At 35.3% G+C, this 21,146-nt stretch overlaps 1 protein-coding gene across 3 annotated transcripts in view; it reads right to left on the bottom strand.

Moving 5' to 3' along the window:
• cfap46 (cilia and flagella associated protein 46) overlaps positions 1–21,146 on the bottom strand; it is a 57,180-nt gene continuing 36,034 nt past the window's right edge. For 2 of the 3 annotated variants that reach the window (XM_032553805.1, XM_032553806.1), the window contains 24 exons: positions 20,697–20,897; positions 20,520–20,626; positions 20,083–20,262; positions 19,409–19,544; positions 17,487–17,684; positions 15,221–15,403; positions 14,995–15,102; positions 14,105–14,287; positions 13,772–13,945; positions 13,004–13,101; positions 12,842–12,918; positions 12,317–12,468; positions 11,972–12,078; positions 10,960–11,036; positions 10,550–10,711; positions 8,617–8,702; positions 8,129–8,189; positions 7,071–7,103; positions 6,315–6,408; positions 6,110–6,222; positions 3,311–3,389; positions 3,005–3,141; positions 2,041–2,139; positions 1–1,392 (listed from right to left, as the gene is read on the bottom strand). In XM_032553805.1, coding sequence (XP_032409696.1) covers positions 1,280–1,392; positions 2,041–2,139; positions 3,005–3,141; positions 3,311–3,389; positions 6,110–6,222; positions 6,315–6,408; positions 7,071–7,103; positions 8,129–8,189; positions 8,617–8,702; positions 10,550–10,711; positions 10,960–11,036; positions 11,972–12,078; positions 12,317–12,468; positions 12,842–12,918; positions 13,004–13,101; positions 13,772–13,945; positions 14,105–14,287; positions 14,995–15,102; positions 15,221–15,403; positions 17,487–17,684; positions 19,409–19,544; positions 20,083–20,262; positions 20,520–20,626; positions 20,697–20,897 — 2,958 coding nt within the window. In that variant the 3' untranslated portion in view covers positions 1–1,279. Of the gene's footprint in view, positions 1,393–2,040; positions 2,140–3,004; positions 3,142–3,310; positions 3,390–6,109; positions 6,223–6,314; positions 6,409–7,070; positions 7,104–8,128; positions 8,190–8,616; positions 8,703–10,549; positions 10,712–10,959; positions 11,037–11,971; positions 12,079–12,316; positions 12,469–12,841; positions 12,919–13,003; positions 13,102–13,771; positions 13,946–14,104; positions 14,288–14,994; positions 15,103–15,220; positions 15,404–17,486; positions 17,685–19,408; positions 19,545–20,082; positions 20,263–20,519; positions 20,627–20,696; positions 20,898–21,146 lie in introns of those variants that run through there. The other variant, XM_032553807.1, reaches the window with a different exon arrangement.

The raw sequence follows: 21,146 nt of genomic DNA, 5'->3' as shown, positions 1-21,146 counted from the left end.
TACGACAACAACACAAAGCTCTGTGTTTATTTTTAGTTGCAAAATATCACATCCATCTTTTTTACCTTCAGTGTTGTACCAGTTCGTCCTTAACATGAACTGGCTCTGGGTCTAATTCATGGGTAATAAATTCAAGGTTTAATTAGAGAGGAAAACTCTCATGACCAAAATTAAATACAGATCACGATACACGATTTGTTTTAATTTTACGGCTTTAAAATTATCAATAATTTTGAACTGACTGACTTGGAGCCTTTCGGTATCAAACAGTTTTTCGGTTTTACTCTGTGTTTTTGACTTAGCAATTACAGATGGAAGTTAAAAAACAAAACAAACAAACAAAAAAACAATGCCAGATTCCGTCTGCATTAGTGAGATAATAATAAGATGGTTGAAAGTATTCCAGATTACAAATGTAGTCTGAATAGTTTGTTCTGTAATCAAGATTTTCTGATGATAAAACATTAAAATATAATAATTGTAAGCATGATAGGATATGTGGCGCTTGACTGCCAAGGTAACCACATGAACACACTAAAACGCTGAATAAAACTAAAAAAATGAACACACACAGGGAAACAATCAGCATAATCTACCAGTGTTGATGGTTACAGCATGCTGTTTCAGTTTACATTAAGTGAACATTAAGTTTAAATCCAGCATGTAAAAAAAACAAACAAAAAGCATAGCTAAATTCAAGATTTTCCAAACAGAGTTAATGCCACTTGCTTATTTGAATAGATCCGTGCAGAAAACTGCTTACATAATATGAAAAAAACGTGAACTATTTCTGTATAGAGTGAAAAGTAAAATACTTAACACATTTAACTTTGTTCTGAATCCAGTCAAGGCGCAGAGCCATGCGGCATTCTGAGCAAAACATTTGTGTTTTTATTTTACAATATAATGAGACTTACTGAGACCTATCACAAAGTTGGAGCTTGTAGTTCAGGTGTAAAATTTTGATATTACAAGGAATTCATCTACGGTGAGTTTCAAAGAGCTGTAAGTTTGTTTCTCTGAGCTGAGGGAAGTTAGATATTGAATTTTACATCTGCTGTGTGTAATATGAGCAATAAAAGAACTGAGTAATAAAACTGCAAAGTGGAGAACATGAGCAAAGATTCCAGGATCATCTTTAATGAAACTTTTAAACCCTTCATATAACAGGAGATTTACTGCATCATATAAAGCAATAAAAGAAAATCTCTCAGGTATTTATCCTTGCAATCATTTTGAACTGTGAAATGTGGAGGAAACATTGAGACATTACACTATATTATGAGACAATGTAGTTGGGAAGGCCATAGAGAATGCAATTGTAGGCTGCTGGGGTGAGAGTTGAAGTGTGCTGAACCTTGTTTTCCTTTGAGTCAGTGGTGAGATCTTGATCTGCAAAAAAATCAAAATAAAAAAGTGTCTGGTACTGGTATGATTATGTAAAGTATTTTCTGGAGTGAAGTCATATATACAGTAGAAATAAAAAAGTTCTGTTGAAAAAATGGAAAAAAATAAAACTCTCAGAAAGGATTTCAAACCTTTTTGAAATGTAAAAAACATTTATCCCATACAATATATTAGGGAAAAATATGTAAAACAGTGCTTGTACATGCTTGAATGGAAACTTGGTTGAACTACATTTGGATGCAATTCCATCTTTCAGTAATTGTTGATAAGAAGTTTTCAGCATCTAACACCTTAAATTTGTATACTCTCCTCTACAAATTTTTAAAAAAATTTCTTTTAGTTCTAAATACCAGATAGGCCTTACCTAAAACTTAACATTTCTTTATTTTGTTGATTTGAAGGTATGTATTTTTATTTTTCTTCAAAGATTTTTGTTTTTTAAAATTAAAGGCACAAAGAATTTTGAAATGATTAATCAAGGTTGTTTTTTTGCCAGGATTTAGCAGAGGTCTACAGAATTTTTAAACTTTGTGAATAAAAATGCATTGGTGTGATGCACAAAAATATAATGAACTAACGAACTAGACATGACAGTGTGAGGCTGACTGAGGTTGAGAGTGGAGTGCACAGTACCATGTGTTTCTGTGACCTTGTGATGTGGCATTTCAGCATGCTCCCGTCCCTTCAAAGCGTGGATGGCATGGCCAGAGGTCTCTTTGACCCTCAGCATTTCTGCAACAAACAATGACACAAACTATGGAAAAGCTCTGGAAGGAGAGAACAAAATTATGTGAAAGTTAGAACCCAAAAACCTTGAAAAAGGTTAAAATTTTCATTTTATTTTTTTGCTTGTCTTAAAAGTAGAGATTGGGTTTTCAGAGGGAGAATTCGCCAATGAAGCAAAATCTGAATTTATTTAAACGTGCAGTTTGTAACTTTTATAAAAAAAAAAAAGTTTTTTACATATTTGTTAAAACTCTCACCATGTCGTTATGAGACAGATAATGAAAAGATCTAACTCCTTCACCTTTTCCCTGAGCTGCTATTACTATCAGAAGAAATGCATCACTCCTGAATCTTTCTGACCAAGAACAACCAATCAGAGCTAGCCAGAGCGTCTCAGCGCTGTCAATCAATCTCATGTATTCACTACTAATACTGGAGAAACAATTCATTGTCACAAGAAAACCGTTTATCCACCATCATCAGTGGCAATGCTAACAATGGGGGAGTGGGAGGAAAATGAGCAGCGCTACATGAAGGGGTGATTGATAGCGCTAAGATACACCTCCTGGCTGTGATTGGTAGTTTCTAGATAGCACTGGGAACACTGGGAGAAGGCATAGGGGTTAAATTTTTTCTCAGACTACCTACCTCAGACCATATTGTCACGACATTATAGAAGTTAGATAGCGTAACTTTAAAGTTTTTACTAATTTTAGCCAGGAGTCCCAATAAATATGTAATTACAACGCTGATTGGCTGCAACCTAATTCTGAAATTCTCCTTAGGGAGCAAAGAGAAGCTCATGGGTGTGTGCACAGCGGCAAAAGAAACATGAGGATATATCCTCATAAAGCACAAATTTAAAACGTACTGTCCAGCACAGCAGTAAGATCTTGTGCTTTCTGTTGAAGAGTGTTGTGCCACTGGTTGAGGACAATGCAGCCAACACCAGTCAAACTCAACAACAGGGCGGTCTCCAGGGGATTCTCCAAGGTGAGCAGTTCAGCACTGTAGAAGACAAAAACTGTGAGGTCTTTTAGGACACAAAGGCAACAGTTTTTAACCACATAAAAAAAAAAACACAATTATAATACAGCCAACACAAATACAAAGCCACTAATGAAGATGAGTGCAGACTAAATGAAAAAAAGAAAAATTGGTTGAGAATATTCAATACCTTTCTTGAATTTTATTTCTGGATGGGAGGACTTTCACTTTGTTCTGAATCCGGTCAAAGAGCAGAGCCATGCGACATTCTGAGGACAGCAAACGACATTATCAGAAAAACTATTTTCAATAAAGTGCAACAAAAACATAAATCCTCCCTCACCTTAAATCTTAGAGTGAACTAACACTTTTTCACTGCATTGCATACAAAAATCGGATTCTTTAAGGCTTTTTGAGAGTTAAGGAAATGGAGTTAAAACTCATTTCAATTACAGATGCATAAAAATAATCTAACTGTGCCATGTCCTAATTGCCAGACAGATAATATCAATAGTGTATGCTGTTGAGAAACAGCTGCAATTCAGTCCATGTTGACGGTCACACTATAGTTAGCAGCACTAACGCCAGACTGCTGGGTGGCCCATGTGTCCGGCCTGCGGCAAAAAGCCAGTCAGGCCTGACACTATGCCAATCACTCTGGAAAATTAGAAATATTTGTAGACTATCTTTATTTGATGCTATGATAATTTTTTGAAGCTTTTTACTGGTTTGATAGCTAACAGGTTCTAACAGGTAATTCTTTATTTTTAAGTCTTGTTTGAAGTTTTGGGAAAGACAGAAATTTAGATTTTCACAGTTAACCATTTCAGTTTTAAATGTTTTTGTTAAATATTTCCATGTTGTTATTAAGCTCAATAAAACAACGTGAAGGTTTCGAGGATGTTTTTTTGTTTTTTAATGAACACTGTCAAATCTGTAGAGCTGACCTATGTCTTCTTCAGGTAGTAAAGGTTGTGGCGTAAAACTAAATTAAAAAACAGATTTAAACAATCCTTCATAAAAATAGAAGTTTAAGTATATTGACATAAAATCTAAACCACAGATGCTTAAATGACTTGCTTTTTAAAAGGGCAGATTTATCAAACTGTCAAATAAGTTCAACAGAAATTAGTCTTGTTTTCTCTTCTTATTTGCTTAAAGCATGTTGCTGTACTAAGTGTTGGGAATGTTTCATCTTGAGATATTAAGTTTAAAAATATTAGAAATACTTAAAATAACTAATTACATGCAGCAACAACCAGGGCACAAGTCATTCTTTGCAGATGATAAATCTGCATTCTCCAGTTATTTTTTTAGCAGGGCAAACTTGACAATGTAAAGAAAAAAATGGACGACTTAAAACCACATCAGTTTGACCTTCTACTTAAAACGGTAAACAATAAGAGGTCTTCAATTCTTTACACCACTAACATGCATTTTTAAAATTTGAGAAATATGATGGCAGGATTTCTCACATTCTAGGGATATTCATGTTTGTGTAACCCCCATAAACTATGCTGATCTGTCTGTATGTTTAATGTTGTTAGTTCTTAGAATGTCCTGTAGAGGGCACTAAACCCACATTTCTCCTGTGTCGGTACGAGAAGAAGAGTAAAGAAGAAAAAAGAAATGGCAGACTAAGCACATTTCAGCAGAAATAGAGAAGTTATTACGCATAAGTGCTGCTGTGATATGAAAGAAATCTGTTTATTTTGAACTGGATAATGTACATTCTGTTCTGAGAGTTCTCCGGTGAGTCTGTTGTTTTATTTTCAGCTGCTTACTTACGCAGAATGGCTAGCTAGCTGGAGCTAACGTTGCTCAGTTGTTTTTTTTAACTGGAAAAAAAAACCAACCGGAGTATAAAGTGTCGCTCTGTAAGCAGCATATCTCTGTGAAATGAGACTGTTTATGATGAAGTGATGTTTATTAAGTAATTTCTTTATTACTGAGCGTTTTTGGTTTATTTTAAACGCTAATTTGATTTTCACTGAGAAGTAATTGAAAGATTTCTATGATTTCCGTATACCTGCATGATCGGTTAACGCTCTGCATGCAGGTTGGTTGTTTATTTTTGGACGACCGATATCTGAACGAGCCAGTGGTTCCAGAACCAGGAGGTTCCGCCGCCATCTTTGTGACTCGGACTGAAGCCTGGAAAGACGGAGGGCCTTTTGCTGCTGGATGTTTTGCGTGGACAACAGATAAGCTTATTGAACAAAAAGGGGGCCCCCAAATCTTTTTTTTATTCCACAAACTATTTGTTCATGAACATTTTCATAACGGACAACTTATGTGCACATTGACTGAACTGTTATATTGAAGGTCTAATTGGAATATGTAATTTCTTTTGTTGAAATAAGCTTTAAAGCTACTGTTTAAAAAAAAACTACCCTCAATTTTCTATATATTAATTTGATATTTTTATATAAGGGTGGACAATTTAAGTTTTATACCTTAATTTTATTAAGGTAATTAGTGTTACCTGGATTATTATTTAGTTTGTGGGGAAAGAAAAATAAACTTGAGTAGTTAAAACTTGTATGCTTATCCTCCTGTGTGACCCTAGAACAAAAGTAACTTTCCTACTGAATTTATTGCTAATTAAATTAAGTAGTGGTTACATTTGCATGCTTTATGCACTATGGGAATGTAAGATTGTCTTGTTTGAATTAAGTTATCTTATGAAGTGGAGAGCTTGCAGATTTACTTCAGATTTAATCAACTCATTTTTTACTATTCAGTAACATTTTCATTTATTTTATAAATAAACATGAGTTGTTTTATTAAATCTGATACATAAATAGTGCTTATCATTCAGCTAAACCCATCCTTGTTATTTGCATTATTTTTGTTTTTGCTTTTGGTTCATACAGAGTACTTCAAATCAAGATATTTAATTACTGATCTCCCACATTTGCAATACATTTCTATTGTCATAAACACAGAGGAAAAAAACATAAATTGAAATTTGCTGTGTGTCCAATACCGGTTAGATTGAAGGCTGCGACTTTGGCAGGTGGAATGCTCGCCAGCAGTGGATCCATCCCCATGTAAATGAAGGCACTGCATTTGCACAGAACCTGCTCTATCTCGAAAAGACTTAACACATATAAACATTTGTTAGTGGAGAGCAAGTCTCTTTCTACGTTATATGTTAAAAGTACAGATAATCGCAGCAAAAGATTTCAAACCTGGGTCTGCTGAAGAAGTTCTTCCAGAGTTGAGGAAGATGCTGCTTGTGTTGTTCTAAAACCTCCTTCATTGTTGAAGTCAGACTGGCCCTTTCTATGTAAAAAAAAAAACAGTTTAGATATAGTACCTTGTATCTCTAATTTGCACACCACACAATACTGTTTAAATGTTCAAGCTTCCAAAAAAAAATTGAGCAGTTGAGTTCAGTAATGATGAATCTGATCCTGAAGTTGCAAACCTGGCTAACCATTTCCACACAAGAACCAGATCATGAACACAAGTCAAACTGGTCTCATCTGGCCTCTCAACCCCAAGATGGAAAGCTAAGCAATTACGTTACTTTTACCTAATATTGCTCACTACTGGAGACAGAAAGAGAAATTGGCAAATGATTTGAACAGGATGATTTTCAGCCAGATCGGTGTAAGGTTGGTTGGAAACATCTTTTTCTGATCAGTACACACAAACATACCCAAGCGCAGCAGCAAGACTTTTTGGTTCGATTGCTTTTAGTGACTGAAACAACTCAAAGTTAGCAAATTTTATAATCAGAGATTAGAAATGAAGTCAGAGGAAACACAGAGGTAACGGAAATCAGTTTTCTGTGGAGTCATGTTTTTGCTGTCCATAAATCCAGCTTAATACATTCTTTTACAGAGCATACATACAGGCATACACTCTTAGTTTTGTCAAAGCATTATTATTATAATTATAATAATATATAATTATTACACAATGTAAATTAGTTTTCTTACCACTCTGGCCTTCCTTGTAAGGGTCAACAATATCTTTAAAAAGTATTTTAAGGTAAAACAAACTTCATTTACTTTCTAAACAGTAAATACGTCATGGTTATTTACTACTGAACTAGTTTTGGGGGTGAGAGACATTTATTAAGCATTATATGCTTAATAAATGCATGCATATACTCAGTGTTTACAGAGAGGCAATTATGGCACAATCTTGAGGCATTCCAACCTCAAGAACGATTTTTCTACTGATTATTGAAAGGAGAATGGATTATTTTTGACATGAAATAACAAAGATATTGATAAATTTATATTCTTTTAACTGTTTATATCATCTTTTCAACAAATATTTTGGTTGAAGAAAAATTATTTTACTCTAAAAATATGAGACATACCAATAATTTGGGGCTAAAATGTACATAAGATGATATAAGTGTATATGAAATATTTATTGGCACTTCAACAATAGGACCCTTCTTTTGATTTCTGAACAGGTTCTTAGGTGTTTCTGGTATTTTGATGACATACTTACTTGATGAGCGTAAAGTGTGAAATCTCACCATGACCCCAATCTTTGGCTCTGTCCAAATAATTTTTGTTCAAGTTGGAAATCTGGTTGGGCGACTTCAAAATATTTATAGTAAATCCAGAAAGAAGAAACATGTTGGTAAAATTGAAAGACCACATTAAACCTAAATCCACCAGACAAAGAGATGATTTTGGTTTTAAGTGTATATAAAAGAGGGAATTGTTTCAATTTTTTCTTGATATTAAAAGAAAATGGAAACAACTTATTTTTTCAACTTATAATTTACTGGATGCCTGGTTCATCAAATGTCAGCCTCTGTATATGTGTGCAAAGACATACAACATGAAAGCCATTAATGTAATAAAGGCAAATATATAGTAGAAAATGTCTCTGTTCTTCATTCATGCTAAATAAATTTTTCCTAAAAATGTAAAAACAGTGTAGAAATGTCCTTACCTTAGAAGCATTTCTAAGTATAAAGTCACATGTAATGTTTTGTAAAGGTTCTTTCAAACAGCTTCATCGGAAAGGATACATTTCAAGTTTGTTGTGTCCATTGTGAATGTGTAGGAAGGCAACACAGGATTGGCAGGTGCCTGTGTAAACAACAAACTATTAATATTCTGCTACAGCAGAAAAACACATACAGGTGGCACAACACACACTGAATTTAAAAACAAGGTATTGACTGATGCATTACACATGCACAAACATCTATAAAATCTGTTAGTATAACATGAGACAATATGCAAGTACTTCCACACTAAAGGTTAGAGTTGAAGAACTCAAAGGGAAAAAACAGCTGAAATAAAAAAAAACCCATAAAACCAGTGCATGACATCATTCGGAAACATTCTTTGAGGCTCCAAACAAGATCTTTATGAAAACACATTATGTAATTGATTGAAAAACTGCACTTAAAAGGCAGGCGTAAGGAACTTAAATAAGTGGCATCGCTGACAGCAGGGAAAAGTTATATTACTGTCTGTATCTGGCAGGCCCGGATTAATTTAGTAAACTCACCGCTTTGATGGCTTTGCTTTTAACTCCCTGCTTCTTAGCTCCCTTGCCACCTTTGGTCTTGGGCTCCTTTTTGCTGTCACTTTCAACTACAACAAACAGGAAGCAGAGTTAATGCACACACTTGTCTGCAGGCTAGTTTACACAGCTTTTGGACAGATTAAAAAAAGAAAACAACTTCCTTAGAATTTATTTGCATATCAGTGACATTTATTTAAGAGTGTTAGTAAAGGTAGTCTGCAGGAGGCTGCCTCCATCTTCCTCTGAAACTTAAAACAGATTTTTCACTTGACTTCACTCTTTATATATAGTTTCATTAAAATTGTCTGGGAGAGCATGTTTAAATAGATACACTAAGAAATGCAATTGTAAAATTTTCTTGTTTAATAAAGTATGACTATTTTTCATTTGTGGATGCAACAGTATAGAGAACACATTTTACATAAACATATAAAACTAATAATCTTGTGTATTTAATTTTAGAAATTTCTAAAAGAAGATAGATTTTAGATTGTGCCATCTATCTATCTTTGTAGAGGGAAAAAAATAACAATGACAGCTTTGTCATTTATGTGTCATTCAGATAGAGATTGATAAATACATGAACACAGAATGATGGATAAAGCTTGTATTTTTTCTAAAGCATGAGGAACTGTTAAGTCACACACATACACCTTCACTGTTAGCATTTTAAGATCCAAACTTTACAGTGGTACAGATATCTGCAGGATGGGAGCTTGTGTCCCAACTGCTTCTTATTTTACATTTATTAATGTGTTGCCTAAAGGACGTAAGGCATTATGAAAAGCTGTTTCATATTTGGGAAGGGGCTTTACAGAAATATTTCTAGAATAAAAGTTTAAAAACAAACTGGAAAAAAAGTATTTCACTTAAATTTAATAAAAAAAACACTTCATTAGTCTTTTCTAGAAAACACAGAGATAACAAATAGCTTCAGTTATAATTGTTCATTTATGCAGTGTGTTACTGATATAGAAAACATACACAGAATGAATAATAACCCTTAAAACTATAATTGGTGTCCAAATAAGCCAAAGCATATGAAAATGTTTTGAAGAGATTGCATCAGATAAGACTGAAATGCATGATTGATGATGCAATACTGCTTAATTTGTTGCATTCTCACACACACAGTCGTGTAAATGTGTTCAGAGCATACTTTGCACATGTCAAGATGAACTTCTCACTAAGATTTGAGTTCAGTAATTATTGAGGCAACAGTGAAACACTTCAGTTTAGTTTGTCAACGGAGTTCTTACTGGTAGTAATGGGTATTTTAAAGCCCAAAATGTTTGTACACCCAGCTCCCAGTTACTGAAACAAGTTATCAACGTTTTGTTAGTACATTCAAATGTTGATTACTGACTACACAGTTTGAAACTCTGAATCCGATTAGTTAATTCACTGGAACTGTTCTATGTCTAAAAGTAAAGTGAAAACAGTCTCTCTGGGTCTAAGGAGGTTTCTTACAAAATAATATATTTTATATTTATTGCTTAACAAAAATAACAGGATGCAAAAATACTATGTGTCATTTACATATTTACTGAGGTTTTGCTTTTCTTGTCATGGTTAAGATTATCAAACAGACTTCAAAATCAAACAAAAAACAGCTAAATAATTAAAAAATAGAGTTTTTAAATGATGATTTAATTGATTAAGGCAAAAAAAAAAAATTCAAACCAACAAAATATTGATATAAAGCTAAAAGTTCTCCTGTTTGCAATTTCCCACAGGCCGAGCAGGTGACCCAGCAAACATGTGAGAGAGGAACACATGACCAGGGATCTGGTCAGAGTTAAGGGAAGGTGTGTCGAGCTAAATGCAGTGCAAACTTGGAAGTGACACAAGCTTCTGAAACTGTACCAACATCTAAAACCAGCACTGAAATCTATTCTCTTTGTATCTTTTATACCTTTCAGGCTTTGTTCTCTACTGAGACGACTGAAGAAAAGCTGCAGAGAAAAGTCTCGAGACACAGAAGCCAGGCCTTCCTCTTGTAGGAGAGGCAGGGCTTCCAGAGGCAAGTCCAGCAACTTCCTGTCAGCGAGAACCACCAAATGTTCTCCATTGTCAACTGCAAGAAAAAAATTTCAAATATATTTTATGACTTTTGAAAATTGTATTTATATAGTTACACAGTTCACACTCTTTCTTGTGACTTTGGCAGAGTCCTATTAGTTATCAACATTCAATGTTAACATATTGGCACATGTATAGCAACAATATCGCCTTTTAGATTGTCTAAAGAGAAACTTATTTCACATAATATATTTGAAAGAGGCTAAATACAAGCAGAAATACAAGTGATACTAAACACTTTACCTTTATCTGAGCTATATTTTTCTTCTTTTACTTGCTTTTGCTCATTTTCAGAGATGAGTGGAGTGATAGTCTGGGACCTGATGGAAGAATAAGGAACACAAATATTTGTATTCCTGACAGAAATGCACAATAAAGTATTTATATGGATCACAATAAGCAGAACAGAAAAATACTCTTTAGAATGCCAGCAAAACCTTTTCTGAATTTCTTCGAGCTCTATGAAGAAATTCATAGATAATTATGAATAATTATGTGTATGAATATTACACATAATTATGTAACATTATGTGTGATGTTACTTTATAATACACATACAGTAGTCATTTCAAAATGCAGATTTTAATGGTGCATTTCAAGAATTTGATACAAAAAGTTGAAAATGCTGAAGTCTTCCAAAAATATGGCTCCCCATGTTACAAGCTATAGATAAAGTGCTTCATATGTATAAATGGGAAATCGTGACACATTATAAAACAACAGGAAATGTAATGTATTCCTTTCATCAATCATGCCTTTGCCATATACCTGGATGTCACTAAAAGACACCTGACAGACTAATGACATTTATCAAAAGGAAAAGTCCTCTGATCTGATCATTAAGAGCTTAAGCATTAAAATGTTTAAAACATTGATGCTTAAAATGGTTAAAGGGTTTGAAAACTTCCCAGTGGCACTTCAAGTGTCTTGTGTAAACCCACTTGAACTTTATAAGATTTTCTAATGTTTCAACTGCAGACTTCAATGTATTTTAATGAGATTTTATGCGACAAGCCAAGTGGAAGGAAAATACATGGTTTTCAACAGCAACAACTAATCTGGTGAATACAAATGCACCCAACACTTTTCAGATTCTTACTGTAAATGTTTAAAAGAATGTTTATATTGCCCTAAAATTCACAATTACACAGCAAGTTACTGTATGTTGGCTTTTCAAATTAAAAACTCAATGAAAAACTTTGAGGTTTGTAGTTGTGATACGACAAGAAATATATAAATATTTTTTTGTAGTCACCTGATGAAAGGGAAATCAAACTGAGATAGAAGTGGATTCAAATAGTCCTCCATTTTTTCTACTATTTCTCCGAAGTGAAGCTCTAACTCTCTGTCTTTCGTCGTGTTCTGTGTGTGAGAACAAGACAGACAGTGAAGGCAGTTTTCTTTATTATTCAGAATTTATTGCTTCTCACCATTGATTACTATCCTATTCAGCTACATGAAGTTTGGTAATAAAAATGAGCTGTCCCAAGTTTCCCCATTAGGTAAAAACATGTTTGAGATAAGAATTACACTGGAGTAAGCTTGTTTATATAAGGGCTGCTCTGTTTAATACACAGCCAAAGAAAAGCCTCAGCGATACCTGATGCACCTCGGACGTCTCCAGCTGGCTGGATTCATCCTCCAGGACTGAATGTTTGTTCTCTAGGCCAAAGACCCGAGTTTGCTCCCTAAGTGCCCTGAGTGCCTGCGGGCAGACTGAAACCTTTGCCACCTGCGAGCATGGCACCAGAACTGCAACAACACAAGTGACTAACAGTCAGACATGCACACTCACATAAACATGCAGGCTTTGTAATTGGTCCCCCTGAGCTCTCTCTCTCTTTTCTCCCTTCATGTGTCTGATGTTTTTGCCTCAATGCTTTCTCTGCTTAATGAACTTCTCTTTGCTCTCCAGCCACAACACATTCTCTATTCCATCACAGCAGCTAGGTCACATAAAACAATCAATAATTTGTGTAAGCTATTCACTGTCAGTGTCACTCCAGTGGAGAAGAGGTCAAAGGGAAAGCAAGATTTTATTTTCTTGTGTACGAAAAATAATTTGACACTTCTTCCTTTGAGACTGTCTTTTTTTGCATTAATTAAAGGATGAAAATTAGGAAACCTGTCTGAGGTGGAGTCTTTGCTTTTGGATTTTCTGGAGCTTTGGTTGTCTCACAGAAGCAGCCAAAGAGTTCAGAGCTAAAACAAAATAAAACCCATGTATAAATGGAAATGTTTAACCAGATAAAAACTGACTGAAAGCAACTGAAAGCAAAAGATTTACCTGTCATTGGAGTGCTGAAGCAACAAGATCTTCATGTTGGGAGGGATGTCTGACAGGATATCCAGGTGTTTGGGAATGATGGTCAGCTGATGGAAGGCCTGCATAAAAATGCAATTTCAGGATCACAAATTTGGCAGGATAAGAAGAAAAATTGGTCTCTATGTGGATGTATATGTTTGGCAAAGTTCCTGCAACTTTCAGTTAAATTAAAGTTTTAGAATTTAGAGTTAAGACTAAAGTATTTTCGGTTTCAATATAATGCAGGAAAAAAATGTAATCGAAGAACAGCTGATCGACAAAAGATGTCTGGTGAAAAAGTGTGCCCGATAACATAACTGACTTAAATTATGGGGTGTAACCTTTGACCTTTTCATTTCTAAAGATGCTTTAGAAATGAAAGATTCTTTTATTATAAATTTTAAAAAAGCAAAGCGAAAGAACAACAGCAAAGTATATTTATATGTTCCTGTAAAATTGACATTAAAAATGTGATACTGCAAGGATTTCACTATCATTAGTCAATAGCTAACATACATCCTGCTGTTTTTTAAAGTCTGCAGCATCTTTGCATACACCAGTTTGCTGACATGACTGAATTTTATAATTGAATATATTTGCATCAAGTTGGTTTATGTGACTTAAAACCCCTTCTGTAGATTTGAAGCAAGCATCATAGTAGCACCAACATTATGCCACCCATGAAGAAAGTTTAGTGGACTGCGTGTGACAGCATCTATAAATCATGAAGGGTGCTTAGTGACCCTGTACCTTGAAGAGGTGGAGGAGCTGTTCCTCCGATCTTTTCAGCATGCTGCTGGATCTCTTTTCCTGGGAGACGAACAGATTCCTGTGGAGGCTGAGTAGAGCTGAGAGCTGGGACACAGAGGTGTCAGCGCAGGCACAGTTTAGGAGTTCGGCCGCCATAGCAACAGTGCAGCAGCTCTGTTAACAAGGAGTCAGACCAATGATTTTATTGAGGGGCAATATGATGCGTCATAACAGCTGTTTGCATTTAATTCAGGCAATATGCATTTTATGATAATTCCAACAATTAAAGACATGTACTATGTGATGCTCAGTCAACCTGCAGCAGTGCAGTACCTGATAAAGGGCGAGGTATTGACCGGTCACTGTAGGGTCAGATTGCCCATTACAGTCCAACATATGAAAGGAGGCCTCAGCCAAGATGGCGGAGGGTAGGTTGTGTTGCAGACACAGCCTGGCGGATTCAGACAGGACTTTACTTGCTTCAGCCAGCAGTTCCTGTGCTTCGTCTTTCCACTGCTACATCACAATAACGCCACAATTTCAAACGAAACATGACATCACCAACCACAACCATCAAAACAATTCTCAATAAAAAATAGAAATGCTCATTTGTATTTTGGTTGTGTGTTATTTTCTTAAAGTTTTGTATTAAACTCTGGTAGCCTGTAGTTCTAAAACACGTCCATGTAATTCTGTAACATTTGGCCTAAGACCGTCTCAGTGCTGCCCTCTTTCTGCATTCTTATTAGTTGTGCAGGAAGCTCTTTTTTTGCGTTTGGGTCTGCCTCAGAGCCCAAGATGTACAGTTGTATAATTTCACATCTGTTAGCAGCCATTTACATGTGTAAGTGTAAACATTAAGTTGTGGGCCGTGGCCATTTGGATTTAAAGTGACAAGACAGCTCATTCTGAAAGGAGGTCAAAATAGGCAAAACTAACCAGACTAAAATCTTATGATCTAAGAATGTGCAAAATATTTAATGAACATGTTTTGTATGGCCCATAGACATTATCATAGCCTGTTCAAGGAAGCATAATAGGTCACATTTAAGATGTAGATGTAGTTGTTAATCTTTGAGCTATAATTTATAAAAGTGTTCCCCCATAATAACTACATTACCCTTTTTTATTCAGTCTTAAGTGAGATCAGACAGTTTGAGCTTGAAGATCCCAGATTAGAGAGAAGTCAGAGCTGATGGGGTCAGTTGACAGGAGGCATGTACCTGCTGCTCCGCACTTCTGTCAGCGGTCCAGCCCGGCTCTTTGCTGCTTGAATCACTGCCTTTCCCCAAATTCTCCTCTGCCGTGGGAACAATGTTCGACAAAGCATCCTACAGCACAAATATGTTTAAGAAACACAAGTTTTCATTTTGATAAGAATGCCATCTCCTTTCAAAAGCCGAAAAAAAAAATCTAAAATCTGACTGCACATGTTTAATATTCACTTACCTGCATATGTTTGTGCCAGAGAGCTTTCACATACATGGGCTCTCTCAGAATAGCCAGCACTTTCAGGTACCTCCCTTGCATATTCAGGCAGTGAGCTTGGATTTCCATGTTGTCAGAGGTTTGGAAGTTGAGTGCAGCCAGGTGGCTGAGAATCTTCTGCCCCAACGTTCTGTCTGTGCAGTCCTGGATAACACACAAGCAAATTAAGACTAAATGTGGTGATGGATCATAACTAAAACAATTACTTAGATCTGACAATCAAGTAAACAGGTTGTTTTTCCAGATTTGACTGGATGCCATTATAGGTGCTCACAATTTGGCAGAAAAAAATAAACGGTTTAGAAACAAAGTGCTATCAACAGGCTAATATATTTTGGAAGAAAGTCCTTTTCACAGTTTTAAATCAGGGAATAGAGTTTAATATGCTACTTCGCAAAGAAACACAAATATCCAGCAAGAAAACCTGACACACTCTGCATTTGGATTCTAATTTTAAAAAAAGTGAAATAAAGAAATACATAATGCAATGTTAAATATCTAATGTGTACAGTGCCTTGAACAAGTTAAACCTTTTCCCCAAAACATCAATGCACAATATTAAGATTTTATGTGAGAGATCAACATCAATTTGTGTGTATTTGTGAAGTGGATGAAAAATAATGTATTGGTTTATCAGACATTTTACAAATAAAATACTGAAAAATGTGGGTTGTATTTGTATGAAGCCACTTTAATATCCTTAAACAACATCTTGTCTCCTTCAAAGGCCACCTAATGGGTAAACAAAGTCAAGCTGTACACAATTTAATCTCAGATTTTTCAGTGAAAGAATAAAAAACAGAACGAAAAGTCAGGTGTCCTGTTTTCATTTTTACATAACTTTGTGCTGGGTTGTCAAATAAAATTTTACTGAAAAACTTTGGAGTTTGTGGTTATGTAACAAAATGTGAAAAGGCATTTTGCTAACTATTAACTATTATTTTAGAACTATTTTAAGTGTAAACTGACACTTATGAGGACCTTTTAGCTGAGCGCCAAAAAGGAGCATATAGAGAACAAGGAACAAAATGTTGATCTCAAAGGACCTTATTATTTATTCAGTTTCAGAACCAGCTTCAGCAGCAACATTCTAATGTTGTTTAAAGGCCTTCTCTGTCTGACTTTGTCCATGCCTCACATTATTGTGGATAAATTTTAACCACCACAATATTAGTTAGTAACGATTGAATTGCGTAAGCAATAAAAAGGGAAAACCTCCAACATTGCATATACTTTATAGGCACTGGAAACAAAGGGTAGCTTCATTTTCTTGTAACATGAAACCACAGTAAGAGGAGCTAAAAATAAGTTAGCGATTTAAGATAAGATAAGATAATTTTATTAGTCTCCCATAGGAGAAATTTATCTTGGAGGCAGGGGCAAAACTGCAATATAACAATAAAAACCCACCCAACCATGAATAAATGCATAAAAACACAAAAATACATGAAAGCAAAATGTCAGATTGGCAGTACATCCCTATAACCATTCCCATTCACATACAATGCATCCTCTACATACTTCTCTGGGTCATCGTCTGGACCTCCTGTTACTCTGTCCAGGCCCTGCTAGTCTGCCATTCATCAGGTTAATGGAGAGTGGTACAAATGAATGTTTCAGACAGTTATATTTGTACAGGGGAACCCTGAACCTTCTCCTAGAATTCATAACATACTCTGATGCGAGCACATGTGACCTATTTAAAATATTTTAGATTAAGACAGTGTTCTGTAACTTCCTCTTGTTTTGAAATTTATTCTGCCTGCTCTTGGAAAAAAGTCTGAGAAATCAGACAGCAGAGTTTATCCAGACATCTGAATTTCAGTCTTTCTCCAATGTGACCGATTGTTGAGAAAGCAACATCTGTGACCGCTGACCAGCTCTGGTCCTTCTGACCTTCACTAAGCACAGTACAGCCTCATGGAGCCTTTTTGATGGGATCAGTGCATGTATCTCTGAAACTGGAAGATGTAAACATTTGGTTTTGTGTTGCCATGATCTGACAGAAACTTGACATGGGATTTTATTGACTGGTTTGGTAACTTTGTTATTAATAAACAATACTATGATAAGGGTTCATAAGCAGTCTAAATTTCTTGAAACATTACTGTAAATCATAGGTTTTTTTCTACCTATGATTGTTAAAACTGTTAAAATAGTTATTTTAACAGTTGTATTTTAACAGTTGTTCGCATTTGTTACTGAGTGTAACTTCAAAATCTCTTACCATTTCTGTAGAATCTGGCTCTGGTGAGTTTCTTGTGAATTCTTCTAGGATTAGTTCAATAGTTGTCTTCTTTAAACGGGCAAAAGCTTCCTCTGCCTCCTTAGGGCAATTCTCCTCCAGAATTACCATGCATAACTCTGTCATGTACACTCGCAGGTCCAAAAGTTTTCTTATGGATTTCTGCGACAGGTTGAAACTCTGGAGAGAGTGTGAGAACTAATGTTAAATTCACATCTAAAAAGAGAAGATGTACACAATATAACCAATATTCAAATCAAGATTAAGTTATCATAGTAGATAACTTAATCTTACTATAAAAGCAATGATGTCAAATATCTTGATGTTATAACATCAAAAGGTGATTTTTCAAAGCACTGTTTCAGCGAGGATGAATACAAATGCATTCTACACCATTCAGATTTTTATACGAGAAAAGAAAATTAAGACCAAGTATAATTTTCCTTGCCACACGTTTATTAAAAGCTTCGTTTCTGGTCTGTCACATAAAATCTTGATAAAATTGATTTAAATTTGGGGATAAAACATGACAAAAAGTGAAGAAGTTAAAGCAAGTCACTATGTATGATTAGACAAGCTTGTGATAAATGTGAAAAAACATCCAAGAGGGGGCAGATGTAAATTAAATCTAATTTAATCTTCCTCAGAATGATAAATGACTTTGGCACATGCTTTCTGAAAATACATCAGTAAGCACAAGAAACAGAATTTGCACAGCAGCCTGGATGCCAATTATGTGTAAAACTGGGCTCTGGCTCCATCTGCTGAAGGCTAAGGGCAAAAACATGGCTTCTTTCCACTGTGGCTGGAGAAAATCCTCCACACATCTCATCAAAAAATCAATTGAACCAGGATTTGCAGCAGCTATGAGAACTCATAAATCAATCATTTTGCCTCATGATTCTATCAACATTTGACTCAAAGTTTCAGCCAACAGTATGGCAGTCCATCTCTGTCACAGAGACTCTCAGGAGACTGAATCTACGGTAGATTTTTTTTCCAGTGCTTGGAAGATATAAACTCCCATCTGCTGCTGACAAATAATACTTCGCAAAGCTTTGCATAAAGGACTTAAAATAAAGCAATCAAAGGAATGAAACATTTTATTTCTTTGTACCAGTTACAAATAGGTTTCTAAAAGCAAAATAACATCCTTCTTCCAAAACAAGCTCAAAAAATCTAACTACAATGACAACATTTGCCATCTGCACATATTTTAAATAAGCCAGCAGTCTTCACCACAGTGATTGGCTCTTACTGGAGCCAAACTATCAACTTTCAAAGCTGTTCACATGAAGCTGTTTGTTAATAAACTTCCCTAAAGGTTAGAAACAATCTGTGAGTTTTTATTATGTGACAATTTCACAGCTGGCACTTTATACCAGGGCTCAGCTCAAAGGAGAGAACTTTCACAGATTGCAAAATGCAAAACAAACTTCTGATGGGTTTCTTTCAACAGTGTCTCTCTTAGTAGGTTTGCAGTCATCTTGTAATCTTTATATTACAAGATGACAGTTGTGTGAGATGTTCAAAGCTTGGGATATTGTTTTATAAGCTAACCCTGCTTTAAACTTTTGGAAGCACTGGATTCTATTTATGGATATGTTAATAAATGAGTCTAAAAAATATTTCTGCAACAGCTTATTATTATTAAAAACTCTAAAACACTATAGTTTTATCATTTGCTTTATGCCTGTACTCCAAGTTTGTGAGTAGTTTTTAAAAGTCTGCAGGCGTATTTTTAAGGATTTGCTCTCTAAACCTTATGAGCTAAACATGTTAGCAGCTCATTCAGATCCAAAGATAGAAGGATTCTATGAACATGTGAGATGTAATCCCTCCCATGGTTTCTGGGAGGACATCATCCCCTTGAAAGCGACGTTCTGAGGGAACACTTTATTTACCTCCTGAGGCGAAAACAGCCTCTGAGCACTAAGTATCACATGTTCCTGCTGTGCGACAGCCAGTTGCATTTGGGAGACGGCATCAAGCCGGTATTGATGTTTCTTCTCTTCGTCAGTGACCTTTCCAGCCAGAATCCTGCAGAAAAATAAAAATGTTTGTAGGAAAGAGTGTGAAAAGCCTGTGTAGGTGTTACTGTTTCTTATTTAGACAATAGTTTCTGTTTTTTAAATATAAACTTTCAAAATTGCTAAAAGTTTCTGTCATGCTGTTCTAATGGTTTAAACTCTTTTTTTATAAGATCCCAGAGGAAATCTTTCAGTGAATGGAGGTTTTTAAAAGGAATGCTCTACCTCTCATCTACTTGTTGCTGAAATTTTCTTAGCTAGCTGGCTCTAAAAAAGCGCACGTTTTCCCTGTTTAGCTGGCTCTAAAAAAGCTCAGGTTTTCCCTGCTTACAAAACACATTTGGCTGTGTGGAAACATGTCCAGTTGCAAAAAACAGCATGGAGACTGTAAAGGTAATGCTGGGTTAATTAAAACTACGTTTGACGAGCTTTGAGCAATTAGTTAAGAATTTATTTTCAAATAACATTTTTAGATTTGTGGAGTCAAAAATAATCTGATTTTGCTTGCTAAATTCAGTTCTGCTCAAAAAGCTGAGCAATGGCCTGACCTCAGACCATATGCACAATCTCTATGTGCCTCTGCTGCCTGTTGTCCAAAGTTGAACTTGGTGAGACTATCTGCAGACAGTCTGAGTGTCTCACATGCAGCCATTAGCCTCTCAACAACCTCAGTGCCGGATGTCTCTGCAGTAGCATTAGAAATGGCTCGAATACATTCAACTGCACCTCTGAAACAAAGCACAACACCCTGAATTATATCGTGTTCATATATGAGCATAGTAAGCTTAAACATTCTTAGAAAACATGTTTGAACTTTTAATTGTGTTAAAAATAAGTGGTTCAGATACATTAGATTTGACCTTAAGCAACCATTAGCAGATGTTTATTTTTAATTTACAAATCAGTTAAAAATATTTAATAAGTCATACTAACCACTGAGGACAAAATTAAACACTGCTTAACATGCTTAGAGGTTTGGATTTACCTGTTTTCTAAGGAAATGATCATTGAACTGAGCTCTTGAACTCTGTTTACTTGCAGTTCTGCAATCAGCTGCAAAGCCTCACAACCTTGTTTGACAATCTGATCAACCTGTAAAAACATAAATATGTTATTGTTTGAAACAAGTATGTAATCTTCAGTCCATGGGTCGTTTCATCACCTTGGTTTGTGAAGCGTCGTCTCTCAGTCCCACCACAGCCGTTACCCTGGTGAGAGTGAGGTGGTACCAGAAATCATGGTCACCTTTGGGGGTTTGGATTTTATCCAACAGAATCAGAGCCTGAGCAAAATTCTGCTCCTCACAGGCAAGAGCTGCCAGACATACTAAACTTTTTGCTTCAGCTCTCTCATCTCCAAGTTCCTGAAAGTATATAAATTCAAAGAAACTGTGTTGACCTGTTTTACTGGGATACCGTGTAAAAATGTGTAACAATTAATAAATAAACTCACATTAAAGGCTTTAGTTTTCTAACCATTTCAGTGCATTATTATGTGACTAAAATAATAATATGAATATGAATTTTTGCTAGGGCTTTTTTTACTGATTATATTTATTGCAATAACAATAAAGCAGCTTATTGGAAATGACTATCAAATATTCAAAGCAAAC

Source organism: Xiphophorus hellerii, chromosome 22 (assembly GCF_003331165.1).
Source record: "Xiphophorus hellerii strain 12219 chromosome 22, Xiphophorus_hellerii-4.1, whole genome shotgun sequence".
NCBI lineage: Eukaryota > Metazoa > Chordata > Actinopteri > Cyprinodontiformes > Poeciliidae > Xiphophorus > Xiphophorus hellerii.
The sequence above is the reverse complement of the archived record's forward strand: the minus strand, read 5'-3'. Positions and strand labels throughout refer to the sequence as shown.